This window comes from Hyphopichia burtonii (assembly GCF_001661395.1).
Source record: "Hyphopichia burtonii NRRL Y-1933 unplaced genomic scaffold HYPBUscaffold_7, whole genome shotgun sequence".
NCBI lineage: Eukaryota > Fungi > Ascomycota > Pichiomycetes > Serinales > Debaryomycetaceae > Hyphopichia > Hyphopichia burtonii.
This window is the reverse complement of record NW_017963734.1, coordinates 201,471-213,571: the sequence shown is the minus strand read 5'-3', so window position 1 is coordinate 213,571 and position 12,101 is coordinate 201,471. Positions and strand designations below refer to the sequence as shown.

The 12,101-nt window shown below is 32.6% G+C and overlaps 5 protein-coding genes across 5 annotated transcripts; 2 read left to right on the top strand and 3 right to left on the bottom strand.

Moving 5' to 3' along the window:
* Nucleotides 1–1,057: 1,057 nt before the first annotated feature.
* On the top strand, nt 1,058–3,877 carry HYPBUDRAFT_150105 (uncharacterized protein; the record flags this gene model as incomplete). Its single annotated transcript, XM_020220253.1, has 1 exon — nt 1,058–3,877. One exon carries the CDS (start codon nt 1,058–1,060, stop codon nt 3,875–3,877), a length of 2,820 nt encoding a protein of 939 aa, XP_020074525.1.
* A 364-nt stretch (nt 3,878–4,241) lies between these two features.
* Nucleotides 4,242–5,783, bottom strand: AVT1 (Avt1p; the record flags this gene model as incomplete). The annotated part of the gene is made up of 1 exon (XM_020223988.1): nt 4,242–5,783. A coding segment is annotated over one exon (1,542 nt), but the record flags the coding sequence as incomplete, so codon positions are not given.
* Nucleotides 5,784–8,500: 2,717 nt separating this feature from the next.
* EFH1 (KilA-N domain-containing transcriptional regulator EFH1) lies at nt 8,501–9,601 on the top strand (the record flags this gene model as incomplete). The annotated part of the gene is made up of 1 exon (XM_020220252.1): nt 8,501–9,601. One exon carries the CDS (start codon nt 8,501–8,503, stop codon nt 9,599–9,601), a length of 1,101 nt encoding a protein of 366 aa, XP_020074523.1.
* Nucleotides 9,602–10,068: 467 nt separating this feature from the next.
* Nucleotides 10,069–11,295, bottom strand: MAK16 (ribosome biosynthesis protein). The gene has a single exon (XM_020221714.1). It carries the CDS (start codon nt 11,042–11,044, stop codon nt 10,130–10,132), a length of 915 nt encoding a protein of 304 aa, XP_020074522.1. The 5' UTR covers nt 11,045–11,295; the 3' UTR covers nt 10,069–10,129.
* A 13-nt stretch (nt 11,296–11,308) lies between these two features.
* Nucleotides 11,309–12,000, bottom strand: SCP1 (Scp1p). Its single transcript, XM_020221713.1, has one exon. The coding sequence runs from the start codon at nt 11,929–11,931 to the stop codon at nt 11,413–11,415; it is 519 nt and encodes a 172-aa protein (XP_020074521.1). The 5' UTR covers nt 11,932–12,000; the 3' UTR covers nt 11,309–11,412.
* Nucleotides 12,001–12,101: the final 101 nt, after the last annotated feature.

Here is a 12,101-nt window from a genome sequence, read left to right as displayed (position 1 = left end):
CTATGCTATACTACTATACTTAAACTACTATACTATACTATACTATGCTATACTATGCTATACTGTACTATACTATACTGTACTATTATACTTTTACTATCATACTTATACTAGTATACTTATAGTATTATACTTATACTATTAACCTTTTACTATTATACTATACATACTATACATACATACTATACATACATACTATACACCCACTATATTTCACTCTCCTTATACCTTCTACCGTAACTGACTATTATGGTATACTTACTGCTGCATGGCTTATGGAGTTGTTCTAGTATTACTGTACTGTATTACTGTACTGTATTACTGTACTGTATTACGGTACTGTATTACTGTACTGTACTATTATACTGTACTACTATCTTACTATACTGTTACTATACTACTAGTATTGAGTACTACTTATGTATTACTTAGAGCGTAATCCCATATGGTGCACTCTGTGTTTGTTGACACTCTTTGTCCCCAATAGTGTACAGAATCAGTGTTTACGTGGTCTAATAATAGACGCAATCTCCTACCCTCTCCCATAGACAAGACATGGCCGCTATATAAACCAGGTGTGGACCCGGTGGTGGCAGCCAGTGGAGCAGAAAGCATAACCAGTAAAGAAACCCAGACCCAAGTGAAGGAGTCAAAGTTCGTGTTGCGTGTCCCTGAAATCAGTTCAAAAATTGATTTTTGGATTTTTCTCTAAACCTTTTTTTACCCTTTAGGTTTGTTTTTCAGTCGAGTTTCCAGTTGGCGCTCTTTTAACACCTTGAGGTTTGGTTTTCTATCGTTCTTGCTGCTTGTATTGCTTGTATTACTTGCTTGTATTGCTTGTATCGCCATCGTTCATTCTATCGTTACCGCTAGACCGTTTGTTGTTAGCCGCTGACTTGTTGCTTGTTAACCGCTGACCTTCGCTTATTGCTTACTTTGGTTATTGAGTACTGAGTTATTGAGTATTGAGTTGAGTTCTGAGTTAAGTTATTGAGTTGAGTTCTGAGTTAAGTTATTGAGTTGAGTTCTGAGTTAAGTTATTGAGTTATCATTCGTTATGTATTCGGGAATGTACTATCCTCCAAGTCCTTTAAATGGACAAACTCCAATAGGATACCCTTTCCAACCACCAGTGACCCCACTTGATTCGAACTATAGTCAATCAATGTTACCAGCAAATTTGATCAATAGTCCTTATAATTATCCCAGTCCAATGAATCATATGAATCATATGAATCATATGAATCATATGAATCATTCTCCATACCTAACATCCTTACCATCAAATTCAAATTTAGATCAATTAAATTTATCAAGAACAATTATATTGAAAAATTTAAATGATGATTTATCATTAAATGAATTATTAAATGAAATAGATTACGGACCGATTGAATACGTGAAAATTTTCTCCAAACCAGCACCAAATCATATAAAAGATGTTAAATGCTTGAAAACTTGCTATATATCATTTATAAATTCGAAAATATCAATTAATTTCCATTTAAAATACTGCAAGAATACAAATAACTTGAATAACTTGAAATTGAAATTGAAAAATTCAAAATATTTGAAAATTCAATTAAATGAAGGTCCAAATCATTCAAATAATAACTCAACCATTAGCAAACAAGATTTCATCAAATTGAAAACTTTGAATTATATCTTGGATTCAAATGCTACCAGATGTATCCTTATTAAAATCTCTTGTAATTCAGATTTTTTCTTGAAAAAAATTGAATCGGAAATTTTTAATCAAGGTTGTAAATTCGGTGATATTGAAGATTTTAAAATTAACTATAATGATTTACTGCAATATAAAATCTTGATTCATTTCACTTCCATTGACGCTGCTATCAAAACTTATGAATTCTATAATAAAAGAATTCAAATTGATAAACAAAATCAAATTGATAACGAAGGTAATTTAAATAATGAGTCCGGTTATAAATTCGTTTACGTTGGTTTCCATAAGGATAGATGTGATCGAACAGTTATTGATAAACAAATCCATCAAACCTCTTCTTCCAATTCGGCTTCTTCTTCCTCAAAAGATGATGTGGAGTCCGATTTAGATGATAATGTTTCAATGATTTCTTCAAATCATTTAAATTATCCTTCTCAATTTAATCTTTCAAATACTTCTTCTTCTATTTCAAATAATTATAATCCTGATCCCTTTAACGTTGGTAATAGAACCATTTATTTGGGTAATTTACATCCAAATACTACCATTGAAGAAATTGCCAATAACGTTAGAGCTGGTGGGTTGGTGGAACAAATTAAATATCACCCCGATAAAAAAGTTTGTTTTATCACCTTTGTTGATCCAACTATAGCTTTGAAATTTTATTTAAATCATCAAGTTTTACATCAATTAATCATTCATGGTTTTGATATTACCGTTGGGTGGGCTAAAAATCATAGTGGTCCTATCAATAGAGAAATCTCTTTGGCGGTAACTGCAGGTGCTTCTAGAAATGTATATATCGGTATTAAACTAATTAAAGATCAATCAAATAAAAAACAAATTCAAGAAGAAACCAAAAGAAAAATTCAATTACCAAATGATTTACAATTACGTAAAGATTTTGAAAAATTCGGTGAATTAGAACAAATTAATTTTTATCATAATAAAGATTGTGGGTTCATAAATTTCTTAAATATTATGGATGCCATAAGATTGGTTGAATTATTCGAAACTAAAAATGAATCTAAAATTAATAAAATCGCCGGTGATGATGATGATTCAAATCCGTTATCTTTTTATAATCGTTATAAAAATTTTAAAATTAGTTTTGCTAAAGATAGATGTGGTAATCCTCCAAAATTCTCTTTTAAGAAGAAATTAAATAATAATTTTGGTCCGGCTGGTAATACTATCTTGGATAATTCTGAATATAATAAATTTAAATCAAGACGTTCTAAAAAGAAAACTGAAAAACTGAATGATGATTTAATAGATAAAGCTTCTGATAAACAGATTGATAAATCTTCTGAGAGCTTGACGGATTTAAATGATAAATCGTCCGATAAAGATACCATAAATGAAGAAGCGGCAATGGTGTTTGGTATTATTAGTGGTAATCCAGAAAATGCTTTCGGTATAACGGACGATAAAAATGAAATTGAGAATGGAAATGGAAATGCAATCGAAAATGAAATCGAAAATGAAAGCGAAAATGGAAATGACAAAAATGAAAATATTCAAGCTGAAGCTAATGACGGTGACGATAATGATGATGATGATGATGATGATGATGATGACGATGATGATGACGACGATGATGTTTCAATCATTATTGGCTCAGATGATACTTCTTCAACCATTAATAAGAAAAATCCTAAAAATTTTTATAAAAATAATAATCAAAATAAACTGAGCTTATCTGATGGATTTGTTCGTGGTAGAAGATCAAGAAACTCTTCGACGGTTTCACTCAATTCAAATTATGCTAAATATTATCATCAACCTTCTAAATTTCATCAATCTCCTTATTTACATCACCAACCTATTTTCCCTCATCCGCCACCTTCTTCAAATGCTCCTCAATCAAATCAATTTTATTATTTACCAAATCATCAAAATTCAAGACCAATGTTATATAGCAATCATTCAGGTTATTTTAATCAAATGCCAATGCAACCTCTGGCTCCAATGCCTCACCATTCTTTTAATCATTTACCAAGCCCTCAATCAAAAAATTCACATTTAACTTCTGGTTCTCAAGTTATGGCTCAATATCTTGCTAAATCTCAGCATGATAATTTATTATACGCTGCAAGTATTCTTTCAAATGATGTTGACATAGATGAAGATGCTTCAGATTATAGTTATAAGTCAAATAACCGTTCTAGACATAGTTCAAAACGTTAATTAAAAACCTTGTTTGATTTTAAAAATTGTGACATTTATTATGTATCTATAAATTTATTAAACTTTTGTTTGGTTTATGCCCTTTTCATTTGTGTGTTCTTCTCTTTAAAATTTAGTTTTCTAGTTGTGTCTTGTCTTTATAATTGTTTTATTCATGGAAAAATAGTGAAAAGCAGATAACCCATTTCCTTTTTTTTTCACTTTTTTGTTTTGTTTTATTGTTATATTCGGGTTTGAAATGGTTTATCATGCTTCGTTTTTTTTTTTCACCTTTGGGTTGAAGTAAAAGCTGGCTTTGCTTGATTACATTTACTTATACATAGTAATTAATTATATTAATGTTTAGTAAAAATTATATACTAGTATCATAGACGAATGAACTATAAGTACCAATTATTGCACCGGAAATACTAATTAAAATACCAAATTTAATGGCAAGTTTTGTCAACTGGTTTAACTCATCATTAAATAGTTTAAGATAAAATAATAATGGTAATGTAATACAAACAGTAAAACAAATTGCACTCCCTAAAAATGCAATAACTTGACCAAATGATGTGAAAGTAAATGATAAAATGAGAATAAATATTGTGAATAAAACTCTACCAATAAACCTTTTCATCGAAAATGTTTTTTGACGAACTCCATCTTGATAAGTAATTTCTGTTTCGAAATTTAATGAAAATAAATTTTCATAAACTGTTATTAAAGGTCTTGTCACTAAAGGTATTTTTGAAATTGATAATAATCCCATTAAAGAACAAATTATTAATATTAAAGATTTGGAATTGTTTTTATTCAGCATAATATTTTTAATTAAAGAATCTTCACAATTTGAACCTTCCATCAAAAATCCAACTGAAGAAATTAAGTAATATAATGCAAAACTAAACGAAAAGGCAATATCACAACATTTGGAATATTTAGAAGGATGTTTCATATCCTTAATAAGTTCAGGTAAAACTATATGTCCTCCCCATGGTGCCATCATTATACCTAAACTTAATAATACATCATTTAGATTATCCGGTAATAAATAAGTAGATGCTGGTTTCAATAAAGAACCAGGTATTTCTCGTGTAAGTAATCCACTAACTATAATAGCTATTAAAACTCCCGATGTACAAACAACTCCGAAAATTGATAAAAATGATATAATATGTAACGGGATAAATGATGTAATGAAAAGTATAAATATTATAATACTTTTAAAAACTTTAATGGAAATATCCGGGAATAGTAAACTAAAAGAATCACTAAAGATTAAAATTAATGATATTGTTGCACCAAATAAATCAATTGAAAAAATCAAAGTGATTATAAATTGAGCTTTACCTCCCCCGTATAAGTTTGCAATATCTCCGTAACTAGTCAAATGAGGATACTTTCTCATAATCTTACCCAAAATTTTACCAGTGTAATCAGTAACTATAGCACTTGATAATAGTAATAAAGTACCTAATATCCAACCACATAATTTGAATCCAAACGGTAATGACAACATTGCAATACCCATCAAAGTATTTATCGAGTTAAATATCGTTTGAGGAGCGGTAGAATTACCACTGATAAGCCTTTCTGAAGTATTACTTAATTTACTATTTTGTCTTCCCAATAATAATGACGAATTTTCATCTTGAGGAAACTCAAAATTGTTGATTTGTTCACTTTCTGTTCCATGTCTCGATAGGGTGTCAAAAATACGATTATTGTCAGGTTCTCCGAACTCTCCATTTGTAATGGGCGGTGAAGTAAGTGGAGAGATATCATCAATGGTATCAATTGCTGGTTCAAATAGATTCAGACCTGAAAAGGACTGTGCCCTTTGAAAGGAGCTAACAAAATTATTAATCGAATTTCGTCCTCCTACATCTAAGAATGATCTTCGCCTGGAATCTGGACTATTAATGTTAATGGGTGAGCTGGAACTTGAAGATACTGCACTCATTGTCGAACTTTCTGCTAAAGCTTGCTGTTGATGGTTCTATTTTCCGAGTAAAGATAAAATTCCAACCTAACAACCAAAATTTGCTTCTCTGAAACGGCCTCGATAATCAAACCTCGAAGCCTTTGTATTATTCTCGAGTTAAAGTGACTTCTTCTGATAAAGTCATTGCAAACGGGGAACGGCAGAAAAAATTTCAATCTTTTCACTGATTGCGAATAATAAGTTTATCATTTTTCAATTAAATTCAAGTAATTTTTCATGCTTTCAAAGTTTTCTATCTTCTTGGATTCCTCAGTCATATTATAAGACATTGCTGGAGATAATTACGAGAAATACGGAGTTTTGCATCGCTTATTTCACTTCCAATACCGGACAGAGTGATTCTATGATGGATTTGGTGTACGTGTCTATTGTGTAGAAGCAGAAGAAGCTTCGAATACAGCATGGAAGTATCGAACCAGCAGATAAAGGGATAGCACGTTTTGCTTATCGGTATGTCTATCCTTATAAGAAGGACTACATGTATGCCTAAAAAATCTAGGGCTGATATAGAACAAATCTTCTGTTCGGATAAAAGACGTATTTTGAATCTAGTTCCTCCAATTTCGGATAAGACTGCTTGAAACTCTAGTAGAATACAGTTTATTTGCATATGTCGTCCGAAATCTTGACCAGCTCGCAAACGCAATAGGCTCGCCCTCGAATACAGCTCAAGATATCAAGTGAGTAATAAGGTTATTACCACTCCACTTGATCTTGCTTGCTTATTCCTAAATTTAAATGAATGGTGATCATACAGGTTTGGGGGTTCTAGTCAATTCTTCATCCATTCCCTGACTCGTACGACACCTTTTGTACCACCTGTTGTATGAAGTTGTCCTTCAGTTCACTTAATTCTGTCCTTTATTGAAATCTCGCTATCCTAATTGCCCTCTCACATATATTGAAACACGGTTAGCTAGTGACTTAATCCATGCACCATTTGTTCGAGAAGGCTGGTACACCGACGTAGCTTGACGCAATGTACCATTTCTATTCGTGCATGTTCTGCGTATACATATACACCCGATTCGTTTGAAGTTGCCTTCTGCTTCATCTGCCTCTTCCTTCAATGGCTAAGTGAGGTGGCCAAACCTATGCTGACCAAGCTATTGTCTCCTTTAATTACTATACTTTCCTCTTCTTTCCTTTCTTCCAAAGTCTTTTTTTTTTTTTGCGGCCTTTTTTTATAGCTGCGAAAAACGGAAAGTCCAGACTTGTAAAACCAGAAACTACTGCAAGTGTTCCAAGTGTTCCAACGGACTCTTTGCTTCCTATTACTTGTATTGCAGTCATACATGTAGAAGCTGGTTATTGCTTTTCTTCAGGGCGGAGATCGTAGATTATACACCGGTGGGTAGCTTATTACTTGGAAGGTTAGTAAACAAATGCAGCCAAATAGAAGCATACCAAACGAATCATTGCTAGCGTGAGAGAAAATCCTCATCAAAGTTGGGGCCTCTCAGCTTTAAGTGAAAGTTGAATGCATGACAGAGGCTAAAACCAGCAAAATATCCCCAATTGAAAAGTTGACTCCCAACCCACATAATCTTGCGTCAGCTCACGTCTTGATTCCATTGATCCATGGGATTCTTCCAATTTCATCAGAGATAATAACCCAGTTATTTTTTGGATCGACCTAATCACAAAATCAAAACTTCCATCTTGAGAAGCTGAAGATTTTTTTCTAAATAGAAATATTTTATTTACGGTCACTGAAATCAACTCCTTTTTGTTTAAACTTCCTAAATTTCTCCTTCATTCGCTTCAGTTTCACGATATTGTTTAGTCCGATTGTTACTTCTTCACACCTTCTATTTGTAACTTTAATCTGCTTTACCGAGTGTTTTTTTTTTTTTCTTTTTTGTAAAACTCGGGTGGATAAATCTTAGTAAAGTTTGAATTGAGGTATCCCAATGAACCTTGGTCAGAATAACTTATAGCCGTAAACTTTGAATCAGTGATTGAGGCAGCCGTGGTAGAAGACTAATTTTCAGCCTGGTTCAAAATATACATGAGAGATATATGCTTTCGGCGGAAGTAGGAAGCAGCCTTCACATTTTGGACTTTGCTATGGTCAATGGCCTGTAATTTTCTATATTTTCTATTTCCCTGTAACTATTCGTGCCACTGGTATTCATTCTTTACTTAACTTTTTTTTTTTTTTTAAAAAAAAAAAGAAAATCGTATTCCAGGTAAAACCTTATTTCATTCATTACATCAAATCTAATAAGGGTCTGCCTGAGTCTATAGCGTTACTAAGTATAACATCTTTGATCCTATTGGTACTTATAACTGAAATAGAAGGAAAAAATAATAATATAACTAATCAACCTGTTAACCTAATTACTAACTTTCCTCTTGGCTCCCTGATTTCATCTGGATTGTAATATAAAAAAGTATTTGATTCCTTTTAAAACTAAATTAGATGGAATATATATATATACGAGACGCTGGAAGTATTATCGTATAATATATCATATCAAGTACTTAGAAAATAAATGTTAGTTTCAGAAGAATCAATTATAAAACCAACTTGGACAACTCAAAACCCACTCTCTTTTGTTTTAGGTGATATTGGACCAACACCAATAACTTCACCAACGATTACCGCAAATTCTTCACCAGATAGTTTCATGTCTGTTCATAATTTTGTTGAAAATATCAGACCCAACAATTACACCACGTACAATCCCACTGTTGTATCTCAACCAACAACTCAAGTATCTGGAGAACATAGTGGTGATTCTTCTTTGAATTCTCAAAACATTTCACCAACAGAACAACAATCTTATGATCAAAACCAAAATCAAAATCAAAATCAAACCCAGCACCCTTATCGATATCATGATCAGCAAAGTTTAATGCAAGAACATCACCATTTCAATGGATACTTTTCTACTGTTTCCAATAATGGATTTTTACCGCTGCAAAGTAGTACTTCAGTAAATTTTGCAAATATGCAACAATTTGGAAATTCAAACCATGTTACAAACTCACAAATTCAAGGAGACTATTTTATAAATACCGATTCTTCTAAAAGTTTATCGTTGAGTAAGAGCTCACCAAAGAAGGCCCTAAGACCTCGTCACCTGAGACAATCATCTTCAAATACCCAATCTCCAGAAGTGGAATATACTAAAACAAGAAGACCAAAGATTCAAACTGTTCAGTGGGATGAAGAAGGAACATTATGTTATCAAGTCAAGGCAAATAACGTTTTGGTTTCCAGACGTGAAGATGATGATTATATCAATGGAACCAAATTATTAAATGCAACCTCTATGACTAGAGGTAAGCGCGATGGGATTCTTAAAAACGAAAAGAGTAAAGAAGGCAAGGTTGTGAAGGTGGGATCAATGTCGTTAAAAGGAATTTGGATTCCTTTTGAAAGGGCATTGGAATTAGCTAGAAATGAAGGTGTTGATAAATTACTTCATCCCTTATTTGTTAAAGATTTGAAGACTTTTTTCAATAAACAAGGAGGTAAGGATTTGGAAAATAGCGATGAAGAAGGTGATTCAAATGAAGATGAAGCCAAAAGTTCATCTTATGACGTTGCAAATGATGATCCACATGATGATGAACTTTCAACTACCGGGTTTGAATCGAACTACCCGGACCAACACGGATTGAACTCACTTAACCAAAGAGGTTTGAATTCCTCTGACTTTAAAACTAACATGCTGATGCTATTTCCTAATGACAGTTATGTGGTGGACCACACCGGTAACTGATTAATTTAACCAACTTTTAGTTTTCGTATTACTTCTCTAATTTGTATTTTTATTTCAATTTTTTTTTTTGAATCCGTCAATTAGTTTCTTTGATGCCTCTTCTATTCTTATATTTAGCTGTGTATGACTTGAACTTCAGTAATTCAATCAATGTCTATTATCAACCTTTTGAAGTTGGATTTTTTTTTTTCATTTTTTGCGCAATTTAAACCTTTTTTTCAATTTATAGCTTGATTAGGGGTTCAGCTTTGGAAAGAAGGTAGTTAGTAGATGTTCTGCTGGTGGGTTTGTAGTTGTATTGCTGGTGGGTTAGTAGAGATGTTGAAAAAATTTGTAAAATGTGATTTCACTGCAAGTTGAGTTGCAAATCGGTGAGTTTTTCTCTGATTATAGTCAAAATTATTCAAAAGTTGCAAAAAAACAACGATTTTCAACAAATCCCCCCAATTTCAAGTACAAGCATAAGTTGACAGATAGTTACATTATGATATATTAATACTATACACTAGAAGAGAATGAAGGGCTAGACTAAGCAGCGATGTTTGTTTGGAGTTGATCTTGGTCTTGTTCTTGTTCAATTTCAACTTCAATTCTTGGTCTTCTTCTTTTCTTATCTTTAGGACCTTGTTCGGTAGTAGAACGTTTTTTATGTTTAGATTTGGAATCATCATCACTTTCATCATCCGATTCGGATTCAGAAGCAGAAGAATCACCTAACCATTTTTCTAAATCTTCCAAATCGACAAAATCATCTTCAGCGTCATCTTCAACGTATTCAACTTCACCAACATCACTATCTTCATCACCACTTTCAATTTCAACGTCATCTTCTTCATCTTCATCTTCATCTTCTTGTTCATATTGTTTACCCAAAACTTTTTTCCAAATATTTTCATCAACATTCAAAGGTTTATCACCGTATGCACCACTTTTCAATCTGTCTAATAATTCTTTTTCAATGGCTTTTTCAATTTTAGCAGCTGTTAAAGCTTTTCTTTCTCTATTTTCTTCTCTTCTTTTAACTTTTGGTTTGATACCAACATAATGTCTTTCGTCTTCTCTCATTGCCATTCTTCTTTCAGTAATGGCAACTTGGGTTAATCTGGTTAATCTCTGTTTACACTTATGGATTAAGAATTTTTGCCAGTATTGTAAATTTTCATCAATTTGCTCTAAAGCAGTATTATAATTCTTGGATAACCGAATTCTTTCCCACATCTTCGATGGGGTGTGTGCTCTTTCAGCCGTTTTCATATACAAATAGAGCTTACCTTCTATATTCTTAACCGTAGCATACCTTGCATTTGCTAAAGGACATGATTGACGGGAACAAAACCCACTAACGTTATATTCATTTCTGCAAAAATTCTGCTCTTTATCGGTTTTTATCTTGAAAGCACAGAACTGCTGATTTATAACTTGCCAAATGATCTCGTCAGACATGGTAATATATGCAAATAAAATGAAATGAATTAAAATAAATAATAAAATTAATTAACCTAGAAATAAATGGAATCACCAATAAATAAATAAACCTGTTCTAATAAATACGTAGAATGCTGATTCCCCAGTTGCTGCTTTCGTCGTACAATCGCAAAAGTAATCCTTAATCACTTCTACCTGGGTATACTTTGGTATCTAAAGAAAGAGTATCGACTGTCCATCTCATCAGATTGTGAAAAATTTAAAAAAAAAAAAAAAAAAGTGATGAGCTCAAAAAGAGAAGAGCGAAGAACACCTGGGATTACATAAGCACCCGGGTTATCATTACATAAGCAGCAAATGGGAATAGTATACTAGTATAGATGTAACTAATTGTATTTAGAGGACAAGCCGATTGGTTTTTTAGGGATTGTTGGTTTGACTTTGACGGTCTTGGGGCCAATTAAGGTGGGGAAGCTGGTTGGGCTCAAGTCGTGGGCTTTTCTGCTGAAGGAGATCAAGGTTATGATGATTTGATAAGGATCCTTACGTTCGAATAAGTCCACGGTTTGGAAGATTTCGTCGTGGGGGATGCCGATGGTTTTGCAGGTGGATAGGAAGAAGGAGATGTTTTCCATTTGGATGAAGGGCATTTTCGAATTTTTGTATTTGGAGGTTGGTTTATTATCAATTGGGAGTAGATTACCTAGTTTGCAGAGTACTTCTCCGTCTTTTAAGATATCCAAGAGGTCCAAGTTGTTTTGGGAGTATTGGGTTTGAATGTTTTTTGGTATGCTAAGGATATTGTATATCCATTGTTTTACTTCTGGTTCTGATGATTGGTATTTGGACTGTCTTGAATTTTTCAAATCCTGATCGAGGTTGGTGCTTGCGTTTTGAAAGCTCATAATGAGTTGTGTGTTATAGATGTTATATAGTAGTAGTAGATGTTATATAGTAGATGTTATATAGTAGAGTACGTAATTATTATTGTATTGTATGTTTTTGATGAATTAATACTCACTCGAAATTTTCACTACAATTGAACAGCACTTTATTTAAATAGACAAAAACGTAA